Below are 27294 nucleotides of genomic sequence, written 5' to 3' on the forward strand. Positions count from 1 at the left end.
AGTTCCCTTCTCCCTTTCCAAATGCAGCACCAGTCCAGTTGACAATGAACTGCAGCTCTTGTGGATGGCTGGAAACTTCTGGCATTGGCAGAGCTATGCGTGATTCTTCCACAGTGAACCAAGACATGCTGCAGCTTAACCGTGGTGTTTGGAAGGAACAAATACACATCTCTACATATTTGAATCCTAGAGCTTCCTGTGGTTGGTCTGGGATAGGAGGGTAATTTTCTGAGAAGTCAAATGACATCACAGGGATTGGCTCTAGATAACTTCCAAGAAGGAGGAAGTATTGCTGCCTACTACCCCGGCCCCTTCTGCAGGTGGTGTTAGAAGTATTTCAAATGTGCAGGAGGTAATTAGGCAGACAAGATTCTTTGGGTGAATCTGATATTTTTTATTAGATCAACTTAAATAGTTAGAAAATGTTTTCTTAGCAAGCTTTTGGGTTTAAAAACCCTTCACCAGGCTGAGGAAGCATCTGCAGTTGGTGTATGGTTTTCCTGGATGGAATGAATAGTAAAGAGCTATTTACAGGAGAGAGAGAGACCACAGAAAAACTAAATGAATCACAGATTTTGGAGGGGGAAACATTTGTTATGCCTACATGCTGATAAAGTTTCCACATCAAATTTTCTAACCCATTTATTCCTTTTTTTTGCCTCCCCCAAATTTTTGGAGCCCTAAATTGAACTCTCAATTTTCTATTTAGGTCAATCGGCTACTAGTGATGTCTGAAATATGGCTTTTGATTTATTTATACCTTTTTTTGTTACAATGGGGCTTTTGAATTCTACAAACATTTGGCTTCATGCTTGATGTTTTCCTGAAATTTCCAGTGTTTTTTTTTAAAAAAAACAACATCTAAACTTTTAATTTCAGTTTATAGCAGTTGAAATAATTTGAATACAATCAAAATCTATAATTTCTTCCAAAGAATATTATTCATAGAATCATAGAAATTAAGGGCTAGAAGGGACCTCAGAAGATCAGAGTCCAGCCCCAAGCTCTGGGCAAGAACACTGCTGAGATCAAATGATTGCACCAAGGTGTCTGTCCAGTCTCCTCTTAAAGACTTCTAAGGCTGGGGACTGCACCACCTCCTTGGGAAGTCTATTCCAGATTCTGATCACCCTTAACAGTTTTCCTTATGGTTTTTCTAAAAAATAATTATGTTATCAGCCCTATTGATTTATCACATTTTCTTTTCTTTTCTTCTTTTCTTTTAACCAATTGTTAATGTGTAGCACCTCTCAACTCATTATGGGTGTGATCAGGACTTGGTAGTTTGGCTTTGTTCAAAGATCCTGTTCTTGTTTTTCACCTTGTTCATGTAAGCAAGATTTGTTAAAATCCATATAACTTCAATCTGTCTTGTGGGAAGGGTGGGTCTAGAAGAAAAATAATGGCAGTAAACACTCAGGAAGTTTTGAACTGTCAAAATGTCCCAAGGGGCAAGTGGGAGGTACCCTTGAATGTCAGTAGGTTCAAGTCCTGATCATGCCCATGATGATTTGAGAGGTGCTACACATTAACAATTGGTGAAAAGAAAAGAAAAACTGATTCTCAACCATGGTGCCATGGCACCCACTGTGCCTTGACATCATTTCAAGAATGCTGCAGGGTGTTATGCTGTGTTAGCACTATTAGGTGTGCCAACATGATTCACAAGATAAACCCAGAGATTTTTTTCCTAGGAATTCACTGGATTAAAAACGGTCTGACTTTTTGTGGTCTTTCTCTGTTCTTTGCAACAGAAGAATTGTTCTAGCATTTTTCAGTACTCAAAAAATGAGTGAAAACTAAGAGCGGATATTTTTCTGAGGGGGGGGGGGGGGGCCTTAATTCTCATGAAGGATCCCTCCAGTCTGAAAAGGTTCAGAACCACTAAGGCGAAATGCATATTCCCTCTTCCCCCCACCCCCCACCCCCCCCCCCCAAAAAAAAAAGTGTCCTATACCTTTCTAGGCAGACAAGGTTCTTTGGGTGAATCTGATATCTTTTATTAGACCAACTTAATTAGTTGGAGAACAATTATTAAGCAAGCTTTTGGGTTCAAAACCCCTTCGTCAGGCTGAGGAGGTTTCTGCAGTTGATGTGTGCTCTTCCTGGATGAAATGATGCAGTTGGTGTGTGGTGGGGCTGGCAGCTTTGGAGAGGTCCCAGTTGGGAGTGGGGGGAGCTGTTCGCTTTGGGGGGGTTCTTGAGAGACTGGGAGTCCCTGGCAGGTTTGGAGAGTCCCTGGGGGTCCTGGTGGGTTTTGGGAGGGATGCCTGAGGCACTCTGATGGGTTTTGGAGGGTCTCAGGTACTAGGGGGGTCCCTAGTGAGTCTGGGGGGGCCCTGAGCTACTAAGGTCTCTGGTGGGTTTGGGGAGGTTCCTGGGGTGTTGGGCATCCCTGACAGGTTTTATGGGGTCCCTGAGTTTTGGGGTGTCCCTCAGTCCCCCAGGAGGGATCCCCAAAACGCAGGAAGTTTTTACAGGGTCCTTGGTTAGTGGGTCCCTAGTGGGTTTGGGGGGGTCCTTCAGTTACTAGATGAGGTTGCTAGTGGGTTTGGGGGAGCCCCTCAGTTGCTAGTGGGGGTCCCTGGTGGGTTTGGGGGGGAGCCCCCTCTGCTACCAGTTCCCACGGGGTTAGGGGGGTTCCTCCGTTAGCAGAGGGGGTTCCCGGTGAGTTGGGGGGTGTTCCTGAGCTACTGGGGGTGCGTCGCCGAAGCCAGGGTGGGTCACGGCAACTACCGGCTTGTGTGTCTGCCCGCGGTGCCCCGGCCGGCGGCGCGGCGTGGCGGGGCGTGGCGGGAAGGCGGGCGCGGGAGCAGCCCGCATGGCCCTGCGCTGTTTCGGCTGTGGGCGGCAGGTGCAACGAGCCTGCGCGCTTCCTGCCGCCGGGAAGGAGGCACCATGCGCCCGGTCGCTGGCAGTGAGTTGCGGGGTATTGCCATTGCCATTGCGATGCGGAGGGGGCGGGTCACAGGCTCAGTCCTGCAGCGCGGGTGGGCTGGCTTGGCCCCCGCTGCTCCCCATCGGGCGGGCGGGCGGGGGGAGGTGAGGAGCCGCCTCCTCATCTCTCTTCCCCTCGGCTTCCCAGCCCCTGGGCTGGGGGGGGAGCTGGGCTGGTTTAGTCTGCAGAAGAAAAGGCAGAGGGGGGATTTGATAGCAGCTTTTAACTACGTGAAGGAGGGCTCCGAAGAGGACGGAGCTGTATGGGTCTCGGTGCGGGCAGATGCCAGAGCAACGGGCGCAAGTTGCAACAAAGGGAGGTTTAGATTGGATTTTAGGGAAAGCTCTCTCACTAGGAGGGTGGAGAGGCAGTGGGACAGGTTACCCAGAGAGGTGGCGGACTCTCCATCCTTGGAGGTTTCAAGACCCGGCTAGACAAAGCCCTGGCTGGGATGATCTAGTTGGGGATGGTCCTGCTTGGAGCTTTGCCGCAAACAGGCTCCTGGCCCCTGTGTGTGCTGTCCTTATGGGTTTGACCACTGAAGAAACTATGGTCTGATTATGGGAGGGTATAACAAACTGCTGTCGCTGCTCCGTGTCGTTTCTGGGATGTATGTGGTAGCTGTGTTGGTCTGAGATCAAAACAAATGCAAAACTGAAGAGCTCTTGGTTCAAAGATGATGCCTTTTATGAGACCAACTAAAACATCGCAGAAAAATTTAAAAGCGAAATCATTTTTTTGCGATGTCTTAGTTGGTCTCATAAAAGGTATCATCTCTGAACCAAGAGTTGTAGAGTTTTGCATTTCTTCCATGTAGTTTGTGGCACTTCTTTTCAAGTGGGAGGGGTCGGAACTTGGCTTGGGGTGAGAGGTCCTTCTTTTGCTTGGGGCAGGGGGTTGGACCAGATGACCTCCTAAGGTCCCTTCCAACCCTCATTTCTACGTAGAGGCGCTAGCATGAGTCTGGCCTGATAGGTGTGGTGGTAGCACTGGGGGCCCCTAGCCTAAGACAGAAGGGGCAGAATTGGGGAAAGGGGCATCGTTCGAATCGGGCAGTGCAGGCTCAGCTCTACTTCTCCCTTAGCCCAGCACTTCAGTGGCAGCTTCGCCAGCTTGGCTCCTTTACTTGGCTCCCTTGCTGGAGCCAGCTGCTCAGTGAGTGTAGGCACTTTGCTGAACCCGGGTTTGTGTCTCCCTCGGGAATCGCCACTGCTAATGGTAGAAAAATGCTTCACAGCAGGGCAAGGTGGCCTGAGGTTTTGGGGGAAGTTCCAGCCTTTTGGAAATGCTTTTCGGTCTTTGCTTCCTTGGCCTTGGCAACAAAATTCATGCATAGCGCAGTTCATTGGGTAATCACGCAATAAATTTAGAGCAGCCCCAAGTATTTATCGCACTATGAACTGGTAAATCGTACAATAAATTTTAGACCAGTCGCAGGTGCAAAGTAAGCCCAGCCCCAAGCCCAACATACTTATTATGCAGTTAAGTAGTGAATCACATGATACATTGAGACCAGTTACACCTGTAAAGTAAGACCAGATATAAGTGTAAAACACTTATTGAGCTGGTGAATCCTGCAATAAATTTAGACCAGCCGCACATGCAAATTAAGATCAGGCACAGGTACAAAGTATTTATCATATAGTTAACTGGTGAATTGTGCGATAAATATAGACTGATTGCACGTGCAAAGTACTTATACAATTCACTGTATTGTGCAATAAATTTAGACCAGTCACAGCTGCAAAGTAAGACTGACCACAAGCGCAAAGAACTTGTCACACAATCAAACTGGTAAATTGTGCAATGAATTTAGACTGGTCACAGATGCAAAGTAATTATCACATGATAAAATGACTGCCCAGCACTAGAAAGAGCCAGCCAGCTATCAAATCAGCGCTTGAAAATGTGTAACAACTCTAGCTGGTTTCTGGCTAGAACGTGTAGCAGGGTGCCTTGTCATTCTGTTCACCACTAGCATATGTAGTCTAGAAAGACTTTGACAAGCATCTCAAAATCCATCCAGATATGTTCATATGGGTTGGAATTTAACCTGCTGTCTTCAAAGCTCTTCCCTGAGAGCTACGTGCAGGGAGGTCCATCATGAACAAGGAGTGGCAGTACGTGGATGAGAAATTACACAATAATTCATGTATTTGCCATCTGTGGTGACAAAGTTCTAGCTCCAGGACAGAGGAAAGAGAGAGATTTGTGCAGCTGTCCTCCAAACTGACCTTGCTTACCTGCAAAAGCATTCTAGTAATAATGACCCAATCCAAAATAAGCCAGTGCTTATAGGTCCATACGATGTGATTCACTTAGTAAATGTTTCCCTCAAATGTTAGAAGGTGCCAATTGGAAAAATTAAAAAACCTAGGGTATGCAAGTAAAACGCACAAATGTAACAAGAGAGTTCTCAGGCTTTTAATTAGTTAGGTCTTCCATGATTTTCTGTATTCAGGGATGTATTTGGTAGCCATGTTGGTCCGAGACAAAAAGAAATGCAAAACTCTAGAACTCTTGGTTCAGTGACGATACCTTTTATTAGGCCAACTGAGAACTCGCAAAAATAATTATCTTTTTCCGCAAGCTTTCAAGCACACATGCCCTTCCTCAGGCTCAGAGAAAAGTAAAGATGACAAAAAATTCCCATAAGTAGAAAATAAACTATTTTTGCTTATTTTCTATTTTTGTTTATTTTCTATTATGTTTCTATTTAGTTATATTTGTATATCCTTGAGATACCAGTGCACTTCAACATACTCGTTTTTTCAACCCAAAGTCTGTTACAAAACTTTAACCAAATCAATCCCAAACTCAACAACAAAAGAAAAAAATTCTGAAATAAATTTTAGGGGGCCTTTTTTTTTTAACTTATAAGTTTCTGCCACTTTGATAGGAGGGAACAGCTGTGACTTATACCCATCTGTATTTGTAAACTGGATCTTTACATTTTCAATACGGGAAAGAGACATTCAGGATTAAAATTCCATGGCTACATTTCAGCTTTTGACCTATTTAGAGTCAGTCATGTTGGCTCAGTAACAGAAAGGGTATTTTTGTGTGGTTGCATTTCCCTGTCAGTTACATTATGCTAGATTTGCAGGGAGTTGTTGATTGTTGTGTAATGTGTGAAGTCCTTCTGAAAACTCTTTAAATTGCTCTTTTTTAACGTTGGATTGATGAAAAAGTGTGCACTACGTGTGGATTAAAAGTTTTCATATTCATATGACAACCTGCCTGACATCTGACTCCCCAGCTTTCTCTCCACTGTCATCCCCCTTCTCTTGCTCTCTCCCCCCCCCCCCCCCACTCTCCCCATCCTGTTTCTCACCCATTGACTCCTCAATCTACATCTTCACCGACTACCTGTCTTGTATGCATACCAGCCCAGCTGCTGGCTTCTTTACTTTTCATTCCATCCAGGAAGAGCACACACCAACTGCTGAAACTTCCTTAGCCTGACGAAGGGTTTTTGAACCCGAAAGCTTGCTTAATAACTATTCTCCAACTATTTGGGTTGGTCTAATAAAAGATATCAGATTCACCCAAGGAACTTTGTCTTCATATTCATACATATTTCAGTATATTTGATGGTTAGGTACAGGTCTTAACTTGCAGAGTTCAGAGCTTTGCTGTGAATGTGGTGAAGTTAGAACAACCTCCAAATGACCAGGAAGTAGAGAGTAGTTAGTAAAGAATTTTGGCATGTAAACTAGAATTGTCAGAAGTTCTCTTTTTAAGCAAATAGGTTTAAATACTGTGGTGAACACTCCTATGTCAGGAATTAAATGACCGCACCTGAGACATTCATTTACTTTTATTGTAGAACGAAAGAGAAAGAACAACTAGTTATGCTTCTTGCAACTTGGATGCAGTTTTCCATTATTTTATTTTATTTTCCTCGCCAGATGCAATAGTACTAATTAGGAAAGCATTCTTCCCTGCATAGATGCTTGTAGCTGTTGTTGGGTCCTTTCTTTTTTTTCTTCATATTTGACCTACCGTCAAAGCTAAATGTCAGTGCTAATTCTCCTATGTTTTCTGTTATAGCTCCCCCTATTTCAGTGGAAACACTTAGAGAGAGATCTCTGCTACAGTCTCATCTATATTTGAGTTTTCAGTCTTGAAGAAAAATGAGCTGTAATAGAGGGCATGGTACTCGAGATGTGTCTGGAGGAGTAGATGCTTAAATCATTTAATTATATATAATTATAATCTGCTTGGCAACTGACTCCCCAGCCCAGCCCCTGGCTTCTTTACTTTTCATTCCATCCAGGAAGAGCACACACCAACTGCTGAAACTTCCTTAGCCTAACGAAGGGTTTTTGAACCCGAAAGCTTGCTTAATAACTTTTCTCCAACCATCTGGGTTGGTCTAACAAAAGATATCAAATTCACCCAAGGAACCTTGTCTGCCTATGTCCTTAGACCAACACGGCTACAACCCAAACCCCTAAATCATTTAATTGCATTTCTCTTGAAAGGGGGTGCATAAAAGAAAGTCAGTACTTTTTTATGAAGTGAAAACTTCCTTTCACTTACTTTATTAGTATAATCACAGATTGATTTCTTGGTGGCTAAAATGAACACAAACCTGCTGTCAGATTATACCATGCTAACAGCCTGGAATTTAAATGAGCAGCATGAACATTTTCAATAACGATATCGAAAATGCCCTGCATAATAACCAGATTCAAGGTTCTGCTCTTTCATATTAGCACACTATTGTGTTCAGTGGCACTTTTAGATATCAGTTTCCAAAGAAAATGAATTTTTTGTACTTCATGGTGTCCATGAGTCCTATCCATCTCACCTACTTGCTGCACTTAACATTTTGCTTTAGAAGAATTTTTCCCATTGCTTCCATCCGTGTTTTATTTTGTTTTTTTTAGTTTCATGGCACAGTTTTGAAATTGAAGTGAAAGCAAAACATTAATTGAAAAGACATTTATAATCGCAGAAACCAAAACGCCAACTTTACATGGTGTTAGTGTTTATATATTATAAAAAGCACATTTTAGCTTATGTACTTTAAAATCACTTTTTCCATAGGGCTTAGCTCGCTGAGATTGCTACAAAGTCCTAGCATATGGGCTTAGTGATGAAGTAACTTGTCAGGACAACCTAAGCAGAATTTACATACAGAAAATATCTTCCATGTTGCTGGGTTTTTGGTTGTAGCTGTGTTGCTTTAAGGACAATATTTCCCTGTCCTTTACATCCTTTCCAACACCCTAAAATGGCTGTATTTCAGTGGCGATCATAGTTTCTTATTTTGTAAAATGGGCATATTTACATAGGTAAGGGTATCATGCATCTGAAACAGTGGTGGTCTTTAAGGGTGCACTGATAAAGATTTTTTTGGGTCATTACCAATGGGTGATTTTTAACAATGGCTGATTTTTTGGGGCCAATACCAATGGCCAATTATTAATAAGCCATATTGGCTGATACTGATCCAATGGCTGATGTGCAGCCTGGCAGCTTGGAGAACAGTGTCCAGCTGGTAACTCTGTTGGGAGGGGAAAGGGCATGGTGTGTGAAGATTGAGGCTTCCACAGAGAGGGAGGGAGTGGCAATGAGGCAGCGACAGGATCTGCCCAGCCAGGGTGGGGCGCGGGCCGAAGCAGGGCACGGGCCAGAGCTACGAGTGGCTCGTTCAAGGGGGTGCAGATCCCACCACTATGCATACCCCAGGGGAGCTATCGGGGGGTATGTGCACAGGGCGTTGGCAGGCTACTGCCGAGGCTGGGGCCAGCACCAGGCTTTCTGGCCAGGGACCTGAGCTGGGGCTACAGTGGGGACAGGTCAGGCAGCAGCAGCACTGAGGGAGGGGGTGCTATGGGGTGGGCTAGAGCGCCCCCATAGCTCTCCCTCCCAGCGCCACCACCACCCACCCCGAGGACAGCCCTGGCTGCCTGTACTGGGAAGAGCCCAGTGCTGCCTTTGGCCCCAGCACACAGCAGCAACCTGCCCTCGCCCTGTGCACATGCCCCCCATGACTCCCCCAGGGTACACATGGCAGCGGGATCCAGCCCTCCCCCCCCCACACCCCCCACATGAGCCACCCACAGCTCTGTCTTGTGCCCCACCCCAGCTGTGCAGTGCCTGCCTCTGCCTCGGCCCCACTCCCTCACTCACTGTGGGGACCTCAGTCTGCCCCGCCCCTCCCCCCTCCCCCAACAGACTTTATCAGCTGGACGCTACTCTCCAAGCTTCTGGGCTGGTCACAGCAACATTATCTGCCTCATCAGCCAAAAAAATCTGATTGCTAATAATGTAAATTTTCCTTTTATCAAGGCTGATATGATATGGACCAATGTATTGTGCACCTCTAGTGGTCTTTACTTATGAGTTTTGTTGCAAAGAAAGCTGCAAACACAAATCTGCCTCCCAGCCCCTGCATGTACTGTTATAGGTTCTACAACTGGACAAACTCATATAATTATGGGACGATGGAACAGACTGCCATCACTGCTCCATGTAGCTTCAGGCACTTCTTTTAAAGTGGGAGGTGTCAAAACTTGGCATGGGGTAAGAGGTCCTTCTTTTGTTTGGGGTTATGTTTTATAGGACCCTTAAGGTTTTAGGAGAAAAAAAGGGTTATGAGTGTTGAATGTTACATTTGCTCTGTTTGCAACCCTATCACAAGTTTTAAATAGTGCAGAATATTGGAGCTGATTTTCAAATACTCCTTATCAAAGCAGTCCATTTCTATGGCATTGTCATAGAAGAAACAACATTTTGAGGTGTCCTTGCATATATTTTTTAATTCCTGTTGGTTATCTCATAATAAATGGTGGATTTTTTGTTTCTTGCCAGATCTTGTGAAGTTATCAGGGCTTATGTTAGCATCAGGCTGTGCTTGGTACTTAGGTTACGTGTTTGCAGATATCATACCTGAAGACACAGTATCAATAGCTATTCAAAATCTTCAGAACATCGGAGAGAGACCTGTAATCAAAGGTATGTGGCTGTATCAGCTTTTCTTTCTCATAATATGCCTCATAACAGTCATGAGGTTTGTTATTTAACCTGTAAACAGATTGTTAGTTAATAAGTGTTTGGTTAAGTGCTGTTCTAAGAATGAATGAGTTGCTTGTATAGTATGGTACATTTCCCTCTCCCCCCCCCCATGTTGCTCACTAACAAATAGTTGTGGGGCTTTGCGGAGACTTAATATCAGAATCTCTTTGCCAATAATGCAAGTGCAGTTAGATTGATTTGTCAAACAGCAAGATCTTTTTTGTTCAAAAGCAAAAACTTTAAACGTGACCAAAGCTAATTTTTGTCACTGCAATGTAATACTGATTAAAGATTAATCCGAGTTGATGGGATATTCTTAGTGTTGTTATGTGGCTAGGCTCACTATATTTACATTGTTTTGTATGTAGTGGTTCTTACAGCATGAATTTGCATTATACTATCCTATAGCTAAAACGAGTGCAATGTAGTGTACAAAACTGCTAGAAACACTAAGTGTTACGCTATGATCCCAGACTAGCACAGACATGCAAGGAATGTTTAGAGCACAGTGGTATCTTAATTTACTATGTTAAAATACTGGGGGGTGTACATATGTGGTATATATGTCTGCATGCACACACGTATTGAAGCTGTTCAACAAATAACAGGTTCTGAAGATCAGCAGGGAAGCAGAATTAATCCTGTAAACTGCCCTCATGAAACCATTACTAGGCTACTGTATCCAGTTCTGTTTTCTAAACTTAAAAGCTGTTGTAAAATTGAGAGAGGTAGTTAGCCAAGTTAGTCTGAAGTCAGGCAGAAGGCAGGAAAGGATGGCATCCTAGGGTTCCTATATACACGCACCAGGGTGAGGAGGTGTGTTTTAATTAGAGCAGTGCAGCGACTCATATATTCAGTGCCCCATGGTAACTAAAGCTCATTTTTAACTAAAGCTGCTGTTTTGAAATGCAGGACGCTGAATACATGAGACGCTGTGGCACACTGGAGCATTCTGATTAATCAAGTCTGCTCCAACATGTTCTAATCAGAATGCATCAGAGCACATGTAGAAGTGTCCTTAGAGACTACTTCATTCATCAAATCAGCTTTTGTAGGCTACAGCCTGCTTAGTCAGAAGTTTCATAAGATCCTTACAAAGTTGGCAGTTGCTTACAATAGCTCATGGTTTTCTGAACAAGGTAGTCTCTAAGGTGTTACCCTGCCCTGTCTTCTGCCTTTTGAAAAATTGGAATTTTTTTCGAAAAGGACTGAAGGAATGACTCACTTTCTGGCAAGCCTATCCTACAAAGAGCTTAAAGAAGACCAGTTTAGTTAATTTAGCCAAAAGGGTTAAGAGGTGACTTGATCATGATCTAAAAGCGTCTCCAAGGGGAGAAACATCCTGATAGCAAAAGGAACCTTTACAGATATAAGTATAACTATGTCCAGTGGCTGGAAGTTAAAGTTTGAACCTAACTAGGTATAACATGCACATTTTTAACAGTAAAGATAATTAACAATAGGAACTATTATTTACCAAGAATGTGGTAGATTCTAACTGAAAGTCTTTAAAACAAGATTAAATGGCTATCCAAAAGATATAATATAGTACAACCAGAAGTCATGGCCATAAAATAAGAATTACTGGCTGAACATTTGTGCCGTATGTTATACAAGAGGTCAGACCAGATTCTCACAATGATTCCTTCTGGCCTTAAAATCTGAGGTGCTTCCACGAGCCTTCTTTAAATGAACCTTCCAGCTATATGGAGGTCACTGAAGTCAGTGAGATTCCAGGGAGAGGGAGAGTTAAATCTGTCTGAACAGAGCTCATTACAGTATTGGGGCCTATTTCACTCAGTATACCAGGTGAGAGAAAAATCCATGTTTGCTAAGGGGAAAGCAATTAAATTGTTAAGGATAATCTAACTGGTAAGGACTCATCCTATTTCTTGCATATTATAAAACGTATTTCTTATGTAGGAACATTGGCTCAGGAAATTCCTTTCCATCTTTCCAGGCAAATCTCGTGCACTCACAGGCAACTATTCTTCCAAAAGGATCTCCAAAACCATGCAGTCCAGCCCATGTATTGTAACAGCCACAAAGCATTCTATTTAAAAAAAAAAATGTGTGTGTTGTAAAGACCAGAATAGATGAGGGCGTTGCTAGTGCCCTGCCATGCAGTGACAATTAAACTATGCTTGAATGATCCCAGAAAAAGGGCTGTGCCCCATGCTACCATAGAAGGCAAAAAATGCTGCAGTGGTGCTTGCAAAAACTCCTTCCTGAACCCAAATCTACAGATCAGTTTGACCCAGAATGCACAAGTGGCACCCTCCAGTGAGGTCCCTAAGAGTTTCTAAATACTGGTAGGCACATTATCACACTTCAGCCAACCCCCCTATTCTAGGTGTGGCCCGTGTCTGATGTTTCAAAGGAAGGCATGTGTAGGGGAAACCAAAAGCCTATAGTGCATTAATGCAGGAAAGGTTCTTTGAGTAGATGTGATATCTTTTATTAGACCAACTAAGTAGCAAACTTGCTTAGCAAGCTTTCAGGCATAGTCGCCCTTCCTCAGGCATAGGAAGTCTCTGCTGTTCTAAGACTCCAAGGAATGAGAGAAGCTAAAAGTGTGGCAGGATGTCAATGAGAATGTAAATAGGTAGAAATTAGGAAAACAAAAGGTAAAGCAGGGAAGGAAGAAGTGGGGAGGAGAAGCCAAAGGTGAGTAAGGGAGATTACAGTAGTAGTAATTCAAGGTAGAAAAGAGGCTGTCTGTGAAAAAGGAAATAGCAGGAAGAATTTCTTCCTGGCCACTACAGGTGGGCTGTGGACTACTGACTGAAAGATCTGGAAAGATTGCTAGACCCATTCTCTTTAAATTCCTCCCTGCTTCCTGTAGCCATTTGGCAGACAGTTGCTTATATCAAGTCCATATAAAGTTGCAGCGTTTTCAGCATGATGATGGTAGGCTGACAGGGTTGGACTTTGATCTCACCCTGTCATGCTGACATTAAATAGTAATTTTCCTGTACACCTGGTATTTACATAGTGTTTGAACAGAACATGATCTCCTTCTCTTGTTATAGCCCCACTTCCAAAAAGACAGAAATGTGACCACTGGTCTCCATGCGCACCTAGAAGCTATGCTTATCGATTGCTCAGTGGTGGTGGCAAAGAAAAAATGGCTAAAATTTGTTTTGAAGATGAGCTGTAAGTACCAATCTACTTTGAGCCCAGGCAAGGGTAAGCTCTATAGCAGAAGTGTTTTAGTTTAGTCTGCTAGCAGCAAAAGCTAAGTTTTATTAAAAAGAACTTCTTGGATTGAGATAATCTGCATAGCACAGAGCCACTAGTCTTAGGTAGACACACATTTGAAGCGCTCCAATTTCCATTCCAGTCTGGTGCACTTCAAATTCTTCCTGGGAAGGAATGATTTTTTGCATGGCTGTTGGGCTCCAGAGATTTCAGAGAGCAGTGGAGGACATAGAAGAGCAGTCACTAACTTTCTGTCCCACTCTTCCCTCCTCCACCTCACCAGGGAGGAAAGAAAAGAGTGGAGCTCTGTGGGATGCTAGGGGACTGAGTTTAACCCCCTGTCATGCTCCATAGAGAGTATACATGTAACTGGACACACTTCAAAAATGTTTTAAACAACTTGCTGCTTTATCCAAGGTCACTTTAAGCCACTTCAGCTATTTTGGAGCGCTTCATGGTGTGTGCATCTGTCTGCTTGCCTTGTGAAGCGCTTTAAATGTTTCATCTGTTCCAGCCTTTAGGGCTTTTTCTTTTAAATACTAATGACTCTGCTATACTGCTTGGGTCCCTCAAGCAAGGAATCTAGCATCTTCAAGTCTTGCAGATAAACTGTTCCTTTTTCATTTCTGCTAGATGGCTGCTATTTTATACCACAGCAGAAGGTTATCTCAAGGATCTGTTCTTGACTCTCCTCCTCTCCTGATGCTGTAGCAGAAAGCCCCCTTTTCCTCTAATGTAGCAGAAAGCCCCCTTTTCCTCTTGCCTGCATTTGCTCTCCCCTCTTTGGATATGTTTCTCTTTTTCTACCTTTTCTTCCTTCCTCTCTCTTTCACTTTAAGATAAGGAATTGTATTTTAAAATGTGTATGTGTGCATTTTATATCTCCCCTTGTAGTTTGGTATTTTTATCTATTTGTGTGCCATGGCATTTGTAGCTTATATTTTATACTCCTCACCTTTCAACTAAATGTGTTTTAGTAAGTTATTCATTGTAACATTGTTAACAAAGGCAGGAATCAAACTGCCCTTCACAGTATCAGGCTGGCCCCTGAAAGAGCGAGTGAATCAGTGATTGAATATGTAACATGATTGAATGTGTAACATGGAAGCAGGCAGCAATTATCACCTGGAAGCTGAACTCAATAGAAGACAGTGTAACAACCGGGAAATCTCTATACCTCACTGATCAAGGGCTAGAAGCCCTGGCCTGACTTAATCAACACCAGAGACCAACTTTTGGGCTGAATATCTCCAGATCGACCACTCCCAGAGCCCTATTCTAAATTCATCAACGGACTCCTAAACCTGCACGTACATGCGGACGACCCCTGGGGCTGACAGATGCTGTCCAGTAGCCACCGGGGGGGGAAGTCCCACGAGGGTCAATGACCCCTGGATTGGGCAAACCAGAAAGCTGGGGAGTCACCAAAGTCTGCCAAGGGCAGATAAAAGGCAGTGAAAAGTGACCCTCAGTGGCGCCCTCTTGATCTCCAACTCGACCAGACCTGTCCAGCCAGAAGGACCAGCCGGCGACCCCCTTCTGGAAGATAACACCACACTGAAAGAAGCCTCAACGACAGACTCCAGCGCTTGTAGGATAGGTATACCTGACTCTGTAGCCTGCTACTGTGTGTGTGTGTATGTGTGTGCATGTGTGTGTGGACCAGCCCCAAGATTTATGATTACAGTGTTTCAATCCGCCTAATAAACTAGAATTTTAAGGATCCCGAGTTGGACATTTGTAGCCAACAATGCTAACAGTTAGTACAATGCTGATGTAGAACAAAACAGTTCATTTCCAAAAAGTTTAATCATAACACATGAGCATACCACAAATAAGACACCTGAAAATCCGGAGTGGGGTTAATCTAGATTTCATACATTCTTGGTTAATAATTATTAGCCTTTTTTTTTTTTTTTAAACATCCTTTTAAATTATTCTCATCTCTGCTCCATGTGTTTTGTCTCTTTGGAATAGCTAGTTGCTTTCTATGTCCCTGGGTCTGAATACTATTTTCATTGAAGTTAGTGCCAGAACTGCCACTTACTTTGGATATAATATTTCTGTCACTCTTGTCCTTGTTTGTGTAACATGTGCTGTCTGGCAGTTCTCATCTTGCTCCTTCCTCCTAAAGGAGTTACTAGCTTTAGTGAGTTTTTTACTATTCCCTTCCTTTTCATTTCTAAATAATTCTGTTTGGTCCACAAACAGGATGCCTTGTCTATGAGTTATTTTACCCTGGAGTTTTAGAAGGAGGTATTTTTCCTTGTATTCATTTTTACTAACAATAAATGCAACCCAACATCATCTCCTTTTTATTTTGTCTTTTTAGTTTTCCCATACTGTACGTGTTCTTAAAATACACTTGTTTTTATCTTTGCTACTTTTTTTCCTTTTACTCTACTCTTATTTTGTTTTCTTTGTGCGTGTCTCTTTCTCTTCTGGCTCGTTGACACCTTTCGTGATCTTTGTGTATGGTAGAGAAATGGCAGAGAAAAGTTCTTTTTTGCACAGTTGAAACAATCAAATTGATAAAATTAGGCTGACCAGATCCTTAAACAAAACAGTAAAAACAACCCTTGTATCTAAGATTTATCTCTATTTCTTCACTTAAGCTGCTTTGGGCCAAGATTTTACAATGTGACTTGTGCTTAAAAAGTACATCAGTTTTTGGGTGTCCAATCAAAAATCATGAAAAGTTTTTTGGGTTTTTTTGTTTGTTTTTTTAAGTTCAGCATTTCTGTAAATCACACCCCTTTTAATGTATTATCTGAGGCATGTACAAACACTGGTTGCTTCTGACAGTCTTAACTCAGACCCTCTGTGTCGATAGACTTCCTGCTTATATAAAACTTATATGGGGTAGTGCTAGTTTTGGTACTGCATTTTGATAGGGAATACTTAATTGTATTTGCTGTGAGACTTGTGCATTCTGCAGACAAAACTGTCCAATAAGCAGTAAAGCCCTAGATTATTAAGGCCATAGGTCCTTTACTTTTGGTAGTCATCAGTTAAATGAATAACCTAAAACCTGCATAGCAGGAAGTAACTTTGCATAAGTATATAGGACTTGGCACCATAGCCTTCAGGGAATACAATTTGTGACTGATCTGTATCTTTTTTATTTCAGACTCATAAGTGAGCAGAGGGGTAATGTTGGAAGAGGGATAAACATTGCCATTGTAAATTGTAAGTAAGAGAAAAAATGTTGCAGAAAGATATGATAGCACATTAAAAGAACTGCTTTGCATACAGACATTCAAATGCTGAGGCCCTGAGGAGTTGTGCTTACAGTGCTGACAGTGTGCAGTGGGGGAAGGGCCTGTGCACACACCTCAGCCTGCTCTGCAAACTTCCTTAGTCTGCCTGGCAACAGATGGCAGCATGCATAGAGAAGCACTGATTGCCTGACCCAGATTGCTCATGGTCAGCCTGTGTTCCCCTGCATCACAATGTGGGGATTGTGAAGGGGACACAAATAGCAGAGTCCAGGGAGAGACTTCTAGAGTGGGGAGGAGGGATACTGACAATAGCCAGGGGTTAGAGAATATCCCTACCATGCAGGCAGTATGGCATCTTAAACCTTTGCCTCCATCCCTCAAGTGCTAACTCTCAAGTTTCCCAATCAGTCACACTGGTGCTGTTGCATTTTGTATAAATAAATATTCAGTGGGCCAAAGAAAGACACAGGTTATACCCTGATGGCTAGGGGATGTGGGAAATCTAGTTCCTGCATCTCCTGAAGCCCACATGTAGGTCTTAAATCCTGAGCTATTGCTAGTTCTGGTCTCATCCCCTGCCCTTTTTTTCTGAAAAATCAGAAGTTGTCCGTTTGATCCTAATGAACAGAAGAGAAAATGTGTTTGCAAAATCACTAAAGTTTGTGCATGAGAAGAAAACCACTTTCTACCCAAGTTTAACGTTAATATACTCTCGTGCCCTCCAACAGTTTGCAGACCCCTTTGTACCTCCCTGTTCAGCCTGAACTGGTCCTTGAAAGTCCATTTGTCCCAGAGGAAAACAGCTACCTTTTCCATTGCAATAGAACAGAATCTGCCACATTTGTCTCTCTCTCTCTCTCTCACCACTTTAGGGCAGTTCCCATTTCCTTACGGCCTCTAGTAGTTGCAACGTGTTTTCAGATTAACTGAAGTTCATCTTAGACACGATCAAAGTATCTTTTTTGGGAAATGGGAATAAGATTTTTAATTTCCAACCATAAAAACGCAGATATCCAAAGAGATAGGATTACCTGATAGGTAACATAACAGAAATGTCTTGGTCCTTTAATGGGAGATGGGGGGGGGGGGGAGGAGGGAATGAAGGGTATAATATATAATTATATTGTATACAATATATATATGTTCATTAATGTGCATGTGTTATATAATTAAGGACATACTTAGTTCACAATTTTGTGGAAATGCTGGCTCCCCAGTAGGATCCAGTGGTCCTTGCAGCCCGCCCAGGAGAGGGAGGTGCTGGCTGGTAGGGCGGCATAAATCAGCTCTTCATTCTGCGACCAAGCCATGAAAATTCCTTTGGCTGTAAATTAAGTAGATTTTCATAGATTTCATAGACATTAGGGCTGGAAGGGACCTCGGAAGATCATCGAGTCCAGCCCCCTGCCCAAAGGGCAGGAAGTCAGCTGGGGTCATAGGATCCCAGCAAGATGAGTGTCCAGTTTGCTCTTGAAGGTGTTCAATGTAGGCGCTTGAACCACCTCCGGTGGCAGGCTGTTCCAGACCTTGGGGGCTCAGACAGTAAAGAAATTCTTCCTTATGTCCAGCCTGAAACGGTCTTGTAATAGTTTATGACCATTCGACCTAGTCGTCATCCCTCGGGGCGCTCTGGTGAACAAACGTTCCCCCAGATACTGGTGGTCACCCCTGATAAGGTTATAGGTGGCCATCAGATCACCCCTGAGCCTGCGCTTTTCCAGGCTAAAGAGCCCCATGGCTCTCAGCCTGTCATCGTAGGGTCTGCTTCCCTGACCTCTAATCATGCGCGTGGCTCTTCTCTGGACTCTCTCAAGCTTCTCCACATCCTTTTTGAATTGTGGAGCCCAAAACCGGACGCAGTACTCCATCTGCGGCCTCACCAAGTCCAAGTACAGGGGGAGAATGACATCCCAGGATTTGCTTGAGAAGCATCTATGGATGCAAGCCAGCGTTTTGGTCGCTTTACTAGCTGCAGCATCGCATTGCAGGCTCATGTTCATCTTGTGGTCAATGATGACCCCCAAGTCTCTTTCTTCCATAGTGCTAGCCAGCATAGTACTGCCGAGCCTATAAGGATGCTGCGGGATTTTCTTCCCAAGGTGGAGAACCTTGCATTAAATCGGCATTGAACACCATCAGATTCTCGTCCGCCCACTTGCTGAGCCTGTCCAGGTCAGCCTGGATCACCCACCTGTCTTCTGGTGTGGATGCTTTGCCCCAAAGTTTGGTGTCATCCGCGAACTTGGCCAGTCCGCTTCTGACTCCAGTGTCCACATCATTAATGAAAATGTTGAACAATATGGGTCCAAGGACAGAGCCTTGGGGGACCCCACTGGTCACAGGACACCATGATGACTGACTTCCATCAATTACTACCCTCTGGGTCCGACCACGGAGCCAATTTTTCAGCCAATGGATCGTGGTGGACCCAAGGCGACATTTGGCCAGTTTCACCAAGAGGTGATCATGGGATACCAGATCGAAGGCTTTTTTGAAGTCAAGATAGATTACATCAATCTCTTCTCCCTTGTCCAGGTGATAGGTCACCTGGGCATAGAAGGAAATGAGATTGGTCAAGCAACACCTACCCGCAACAAACCTGTGCTGGCTATCCCTTAAGATGTTGGCGTTGGCCAGTCCATTAAGGATGGCCTCTTTAATAAACTTTTCTAAGATCTTCCCCAGGATAGAAGTCAGGCTGATGGGCCTATAGTTAGCCGGATCCACTATCCTCCCTTTCTTGAAGATAGGCACCACGTTGGCCTTCTTCCAGTCTTCGGGCACTACACCAGAGCACCAAGAGTTTTCAAAGATCCATGCTAGAGGCTGGGCTATGATGCTCGCCAGCTCCTTGAGTACGCTGGGGTGTAGATTGTCAGGGCCGGCTGACTTGAAGGTATCCAGCTTCTCAAGATGTTCCTTCACAAGGTCAGCATTAATGGAGGGCAGGGGATCACCCTCTCCCAGACTTCCCTGTCCCGTAGCAGGCATGGGCGTCCCATGGGACTGATGAAAGACCAACACAAAGTACCCATTTAATAGGTTGGCTTTTTCCTGGGCGTTAGTTGTCAGTTGCCCCATCTGGTTCAGCAGGGGTCCAACGTTGCCCCTGCTTTTCCTCCGGCTCCCCACATATCTGAAAAAGGACTTTTTATTGTCCTTGATGCTCAAAGCTAGCTGGAGTTCAGTTGCAGCCTTGGCTTTCCTGGTCTGCTCCCTACAGGACCGGACCAGTGCAGAATAATCCTCCTTGGAGGTGACTCCCATCCTCCATCCTTTGTAGGCCTTTCTTTTTAGCCTCAGGAGGTCTGCTAGGTCCCTGGAGAGCCAGGGGGGCTGCTGTGCCCTCTTGCTGCCTTTCCTCCAAGATGGAATAGACTTAGCTTGTGCATTGAGGATCGCTCCCTTGAGGAGCAACCACTCTTCTTGAACTCCCTGGGGTCATGGCCCCTTAGGGCCTCACTGACAAGCCTCGTGAGCTTGTCAAAGTCGGCTTTCCTGAAGTCAAGGACTTCCGTGTTGCTGACTGACTTGCCAGCTTTTTGGCAGATGGTGAAGGTGATCAGCTCATGGTCACTGTCACCCAGCTTCCCATCGATCACTAGGTCACCGACTAGGTCATCTCCAGTAGCCAGTACCAGGTCGAGCAGCGCTTTGCCTCTTGTTGGCCCATAGACTTCTTGAGTCAGGTAGAGGTCATCCACGCACGAGAGGAAGCTATGCAACCGCTCAGATTTTGCTGAGCGATCCTCCCACGAGATGTCCGGGTAATTGAAGTCACCCATGACAACCGTGGTCCTGGAGCATGCGGCCTCAGCCAGTTCCTGGGCAAACTCCTGGTCAAGCTCAGGACTTTGGGTGGGAGGTCTGTAGTAGACTCCCACCATTGTGTCCCCTGTGCCGTGTTCCCCACGGATTTTAACCCAGAGGGCCTCCAGTCGTCCACCCTGGTCACCAATATCGGCTTGCAGGGACGTGTAGCTTTCCTTAACATAGAGAGCTACACCCTTAAATATAATAGGTCCTTAAATATAATATATGTATAGAATGTGTGTGTGTATAATACATATAAATGCATGTATTAATGGAGCTTCCAGAGATCACTAACTGACCTGTAAAACAAGCTCAAGTATAGTGTGTTGTTTTCTCTGCGCTAAGTCTTCTCACGTAAAAAACAGATTATTTGGATCTCGTTATATTCTAACTTTAAAGTAAAAGGGCACATGAGGAACCAGATCCTCAACTTGTATAAACTAGTGTGGCTCTGCTGACCTAAGTGGAGGTAGTCAGTGTAATTTAGCATGAGAATCTGGTGCAAATTTTTAATTTCTGTTTTATTCTCAAATTTAGTTGTATTTACTTTCCATTACGAAAATCTTAAAAGATTTAGTGGCCTCAGGAGATAATCAAATAAAGATGAGTTTCACGTGTGCTGCTGTAAGAGATCAAACACAGTACTTGAATGTCTAAGCAGAAGAATATCAAATAAGAGTTGGGAAGAGGTGTTACCTTGGTGCATGAGGCTACCGAGTATGACAAAGTGCTGTCTGGAAATTCTTGTGTCCCCATTTCCAAAACAATGTTGAAAAATTGGAAAAGTTTCAGAAAAGAACTACAAGAATGGTTTCAGATTTGTAATGATTGCCCTAACAATGAGGATCAAGAAGTTCAATTTATTTAGTTTGCTCAAGAGATGACTTGACCACAGCCTAAGTTACTTAAATGGGGAGACATTTCTGACAGTAGATTTTTTTTTTTAATCTAATAAGGAACTGGAGGTTGAAAATAGGTTCATTTAAATTGGAAAAAATGTATGAGTTTAACAGTGGTGGTAATTAACCATTGGAACAAATGGTTAATTACCCCACTCTCTGGGGCATTCACAATAACGCCGCCCTTCTCTCCAGGGCCTTCTCCACAATGTTGCCCCTTTCGGTAACACTGTCCCCCTTCTCTGGGGCTCCTCAGTACTGCTGCTGTCTCTCAGGGCCTTCTTAGGAATGCCGCCCCTCTCCTGGGGCTCTCCGTGCCCACACTGGGCCTTCTCAGTAAAGCCGCCTGTCTCTCGGGCCCACCGCACCACTACCCCCTTCTCCGGGGCTCACTGCAATGCTACGCCCTTCCTCAGGGAGCTCACCACGCCCACACTTGGGCTTCTCAACTGCCCCTCTCTGGGGCTGGGGTCTATGCACCCCGCAGGCAGTGCCCTTACTGGCACTGGGGTCCCCACGCTGCTGTGGATCCCCTATGAGGTCTCCTCCAACCCCTTATAGCCTCACCCAAAGCACCGGTGTAATAAATAGCAACACAAACTCAAGCCTCTTGGCTACAACTTAAACATAAGCCACATGGCTATAACAACATTGCTCAAACGTCCCAGAGCTGCCATCTTTTACCCGGCATGGGCTGTACCTGCGGTTCTCGCATCTTTGCTCTGGGAGCTCCTGCCTCTCTGGCTGCTGGCAGGAAACTGCCTCTGGCCTCAGTTCCTGGTCTTTATAAGAGCCAGGCCCTGTCCCTTACAGTCAGCTGACCTCCTGGTTGCCCTGGCAACCCACAGGTGGGCTCCTTATTCCCTGCTAGGGCTCTTTCCCTGGCAGTTTCCCCTATCTAGGAGCAGGGCACCTCCGTGCTCTGAGACATACCTCCCCACTTAAGATCCCGACTCACCGAGGTGAATCTTCACTCTTTTCAGGTGTTGCTGGACTCAGTGACTCTTCTCAGCCTTTCTTCAGGCACCTGGTGACTCAAATGCAGGAGGCGGAGGTTTTCAGGCACCTCCTCCTCGCCTTTTACCCAGGGCGCACCATGTGGGATTTTTCGGGAGTTACCCCGCCACAGGTAGTCCCCCCACATTAGCCATCCCTGGTAGGGTGCAGTCCAGGCCTCTCTGTCTTCCTCCTTCACCGCCCCGTCAATATGAAGAAAAAGCTTCCTTTCTCTTCCTGGAAGAGCTGCCTTCTACTATTTGGGGTGTCTTGTCCCTTTTTCTCCTCATGTGTCCCAGCTCTCCTCTTCTTTGTGTCCCTTGTAACAAATCCCTCCTCTCCTTGGTTTCCTGCCAGTCCCTGAGCTTTCCCCAAAGCTCCCACTGTATCCCAAGTGCGTGCCGGGCATCTTCCACCCTCCAAAATTCTATCTTCCCCTGGCCACTGGATCTTCCACCAGGCCCTGTATATATCTTTACAAATGCAACTCCCCTGACTCTGGCTTCAGCTATTTTTCTCAGGGTCCACCATCTGACTTGCCCTGGGAGCTTATTAACATAAACGCATGGCCGTCTTCCTCCCCTTTGTTCCTTCTCCCACCGAATTACTTTTGTTGTCGATGGACCTTCTGCCTCTTTAGTTTGGCCTGCAGTTGGGTTTGGCACGGTCTCTGCTTCTGTGCAGGGCTGGGTATCTCATCCTTAGGGTAGAGCTTGGGATGTACTTTTCCTCCCCCCTTAGTTTCCCTGAGGTTTTGGCTCCTCTGGTCTATCTCAGGCCTTTGGACTTCTCTTTTACTTAGAGGCTCTACTGCTCCCTCTCCTTTGGAAGCTGCACCTTGCCTATTGTATGCCCGAGCCTGGGCCATCTTTGGTCTCTGGCCCTCTTGTTTTTCTGTCCCCCCCTTCTGAGTGTGAACAAGGTAGTTTAGGTCACCGTTCTCATCTCTTCTACTGAGCCGGTCGCTCTTTTGTACCGCTGCCACCTTTCCCTGGTCTACTTCCCTCTGTTGCCCTTGTTTTGGTGCTGTCAATATTCCAGCATCATACCAGCTGGCAACTTTCTCTATTTTTTCCCCCAGGCAGTTCAGTCCTTCTGCATACTGGTTTGCCCAGTGACTCCACTTCTGCTCAAGGTACTTGATAATTATGGGGATACTCCCTTCTTCCATTGTTGCTGCATCTGTCTCGGGAGGTCCCTCCGTCATTGTACTCTTTTCTCGTTTCTCTACTCCCTTCTCCTTCTTAGAGCTTCCTAGCCTAGTATTCTTGTGGGGTTCTTGGTCTTCTTGGACCTTCAAATGTATGGTCCGTGCTGTCTCTACCCATCTCTCGGTCTCTGTCAAAATTCCTTTCAAGGCTTCCAGCTCTCGCAACTGCTCCTGGTACTCCATGCTGGCCCTGGATGCATGTTCCTCCAACTGCAGACTTATTGCAGTCAGTCTCTCTCTTTGTATCTGAGCAACCTGTGTCAGTTGCTGATGGATGTCTGCTTGTAATGTCATCTCCCTGGCTGTGTTGTCTTCTAAAAGGGTCCTCAGGGACTGCATCTCTTTCCTTAGTTGGCCTTTTTCCTTTTCTCCCTTTGTCCACTGGGCTTGCAGCTCTACACGCTCCTCTGTTCAGGCTCTTACCTCTGTCTCAAGGGACTGCTTCTGCTCTTCTCATGCCTCATGACTGGCCATATATTCTCTCACTTTCTCTATTTCCTTTGTTATCGCTTTCCCCGTCTTTTCTGACTGGGCATAGCTCTTTATTAGCTTCTCTCGCAGCTCTTTGACCTGGTATTCCGCCTGTAAGCATCGTTCTTGCCAGTCCTCCAGGTCCTTCTGCGCAGCTTCCACGAACTCCTCTGCTTGAGCCTTTGGTCCTCCTTCCATTTGGGTTGCTGTATTTGTTACTTGTGGACCCTCTAACTCTCCAGAGTCTTGGCCCTTTGTAGCCATCTGACTGCCTGCTGCCCGTAATGTTTTATTTTCTGCCTCTAAGGCCCGAATCTGCTGCCGTAGGGTTAGCCTTTGCAGCTGCGACTGCTTTCTTTCTGCATTGGTCGCTGCCTCTCTAGCCGAGCTGGTCTCTAGGTGGGTTTCAAGGGACCTGTTCTTCAAGGTGTCCTTTTTCCACCTCCACACTTTTCAGTTGGGACTGTAACTCCTCGTTCTCTCTCACCCTGGTCTCTAACTCCTTTTCCAGGAACAGGTTTCGCTCGTGGAGTGCCTTGTATCTTGCCCTCCATGCTGCCATTTCCCTCTGCATCTCTTGCAGTTTCTCTTCTCTCTGTCTGCTCCTTTTGGCCTCTTCTGCCATAAGCCGTTCTAGCGCTCGAGTTCTCTCTGCCTCTGCTGCAATCAGGCACCTAATTTCTTTAGAGCCTCCCTCTTTTTTCCCTGCTTGTACTCGCTGTTCTAATCCAGCGGCCTTTGCCTCAGCTTGTTCCTTCTGGGCTTGGGCTACCTCTAGCTCCCAGTCCAGCTGTGCAATTTTTTCTTCTAATTCACTCACCCGTAATAGCCAGGCAAAATTCTCTTGTTTTAGGCTCTCTGTGTCCTCTATTCCTGCCATGGTTCTACTCTCGTCCTAGACCAGACCCAACATCTTCCCTTCTACGTCTTTTAACAGCAGTCTCTCCTTTGATCTGGGCTTGCCTCAGATTTTAAAAGCCTGAAGGCATTTTGAGCCCTAGGGCACATATGCAGGAAGCCTGAGGACACTCCAGGCTCTTGTGTCCCCCTGGGCAGGCCACAACCTGTGTGCGCCAGCCTGCCTGCACCTCAGCACCACTGCCTGGCACCACACTGCCATACAGCTGCCAGAACCTCACTGTCCAGGCTTCCAGGATTCTGCATGCTGCCAAAGCCTCTGGCCAGGCCTGTCAACCCTCAAGCCTAGCTTCAAACATCTTCTGGCCAGCAAGACATGCTCTACCTGTCTGCAGCACACCCCCAGTAGCCTGCCCAGAGCCTGCACATGCTTCAGGGCATTGCCTCTGCTGCCCACTGCCAGTCCCATGCCGTGCCCCTCTACTGGGTACTGCTCAGGCCCGGCAGCACAGGGACAGCTGCATGGGACCCAGAGAGCCAGTGTGGCATCCCCAGTGGCGTCTTCCTTGCCCACGCGATCCTGGCCTGGGCAGTGCAGGCTGTGGATGATGACCGCCAGGTGCTGGAAACCATTCTGTCCCTGGCAGTTTCCTTCATGGTGCCAGCTGCCTGGCCCCGACCCTAGCCCCACTTCCCCCCTGGCAGCTGCCCACCACCCAGCAGCAGGCCCCCGCCCGACTGTAGGACACTCTGCCCTGGACCCCACCCTGTGTCCACCGCCACCTGGTACCCCTACCTGGGCCCAACCCCGTCACTCAGCCCACTTCCATGCAGGCAGGAGGGGAGCCGGCATGGCTACACGCCTTGCTTCCACCTGCCCCATTGGCCGGAGCTGCACACCACTGGGTGGCAGCACCTGCGTGAGCCACGAACACCCCGAGCACCTGCTGCTGCTGCTAGCACCAGAGCTGTGCGCCATAGGGAGAGTTCCTCCACCCTCCCTCACACCCCACAAATGCCCTGTGTCCCCACAACACCCCACATATATATATACACACTTCCCAACATACCCTATTGCCCCCCCACACACACATTGCACCATACACACGCACCCACCCACAGCCACACTCCACACTCCCCACACACAATATATAACAGTACGACTTCATTCTTGAGCTATTACACAATTACCTCCATAGAGTATATGAACACAAATCAGGACAAAAATATTTTTTGTTATAAAATTAAAATACACTATAGTAGGTGTTTGACTTTTAGTATATAATTTGGGTTTTTTTCTGGTTAAAAGGTGGCAACCCTCCCCTCCCAAAAGGCATATTTCTGGGGGGGCAAGGGAAGGAACTTCTGGTGGCAAAGGTTAGAGGTTTCACAGTGGGACTTCAAGATGGCAACCAGGGGACAGGGCACCTGTTAAGGGGCAGGGTACCCTTGCAACCAGGGAAGATCTTAGAAAAGTTTATCAAAGAGGCCATCCTTAATGGACTGGCCGACGCCAACATCTTAAGGGATAGCCAGCACGGGTTTGTTGCGGGTAGGTCTTGCTTGACCAATCTCATTTCCTTCTACGACCAGGTCACCTATCACCTGGACAAGGGAGAAGAGATTGATGTCGTATATCTTGACTTCAAAAAAGCCTTTGACCTGGTTTCCCATAATCACCTCTTAGAGAAACTGGCCAATTGTCGCCTTGGGTCCTCCATGATCCACTGGCTGGAAAACTAGCTGGAAGTCACTCATCGTGGTGTCCTGTGACCAGTGGGGTCCCCCAAGGCTCTGTCCTTGGACCCATACTGTTCAACATCTTCATTAATGATGTGGACACTGGAGTCAGAAGTGGACTGGCCAAGTTCGCCGATGACACCAAACTTTGGGGAAAAGCATCCACACCAGAAGACAGGCAGGTGATCCAGGCTGACCTGGACAGGCTCAGCAAGTGGGCGGACGAGATTCTGATGGTGTTCAACGCCAATAAATGCAAGGTTCTCCACCTTGGGAAGAAAAACCCGCAGCATCCTTATAGGCTCGGCAGTGCTATGTTGGCCAACACTATGCAAGAAAGAGACTTGGGGGTCATCATTGACCACAAGATGAACATGAGCTTGCAGTGCGATGCTGCGGCTAGTAAAGCGACCAAAACGCTGGCTTGCATCCATAGATGCTTCTCAAGCAAATCCCGGGATGTCATTCTCCCCTTGTACTTGGCCTTAGTGAGGCCACAGCTGGAGTACTGCGTCCAGTTTTGGGCTCCACAATTCAAAAAGGATGTGGAGAAGCTTGAGAGAGTCCAGAGAAGAGCCACGCGCATGATCAGAGGTCAGGGAAGCAGACCCTACGATGACAGGCTGAGAGCCCTGGGGCTCTTTAGCCTGGAAAAGCACAGGCTCAGGTGTGATCTGGTGGCCACCTATAAGTTTATCGGGGTGACCACCAGTATCTGGGGGAACATTTGTTCACCAGAGCACCCCAAGGGATGACATCTAGGTCAAATGGTCATAAACTACTACAAGACCGTTTCAGGCTGGACATAAGGAAGAATTTCTTTACTGTCCGAGCCCCCAAGGTCTGGAACAGCCTGCCACCGGAGGTGGTTCAAGCGCCCACATTGAACACCTTCAAGAGCAAACTGGATGCTCATCT

At 45.9% G+C, this 27294-nt stretch overlaps 1 protein-coding gene across 4 annotated transcripts in view; it reads left to right on the forward strand.

The window, feature by feature from the left end:
• The first annotated feature begins 2809 nt into the window (after positions 1–2809).
• FAM3B (FAM3 metabolism regulating signaling molecule B) overlaps positions 2810–27294 on the forward strand; it is a 31915-nt gene continuing 7430 nt past the window's right edge. For 2 of the 4 annotated variants that reach the window (XM_006273753.4, XM_006273754.4), the window contains exons 1-4: positions 2810–2917; positions 9764–9907; positions 13000–13123; positions 16299–16357. In XM_006273753.4, coding sequence (XP_006273815.1) covers positions 2899–2917; positions 9764–9907; positions 13000–13123; positions 16299–16357 — 346 coding nt within the window. In that variant the 5' untranslated portion in view covers positions 2810–2898. Of the gene's footprint in view, positions 2930–9763; positions 9908–12999; positions 13124–16298; positions 16358–27294 lie in introns of all 4 variants that reach the window. The other 2 variants (XM_014599026.3, XM_014599027.3) reach the window with 2 other exon arrangements.

This window comes from Alligator mississippiensis, chromosome 1 (genome assembly GCF_030867095.1).
Source record: "Alligator mississippiensis isolate rAllMis1 chromosome 1, rAllMis1, whole genome shotgun sequence".
Taxonomy (NCBI): domain Eukaryota; kingdom Metazoa; phylum Chordata; order Crocodylia; family Alligatoridae; genus Alligator; species Alligator mississippiensis.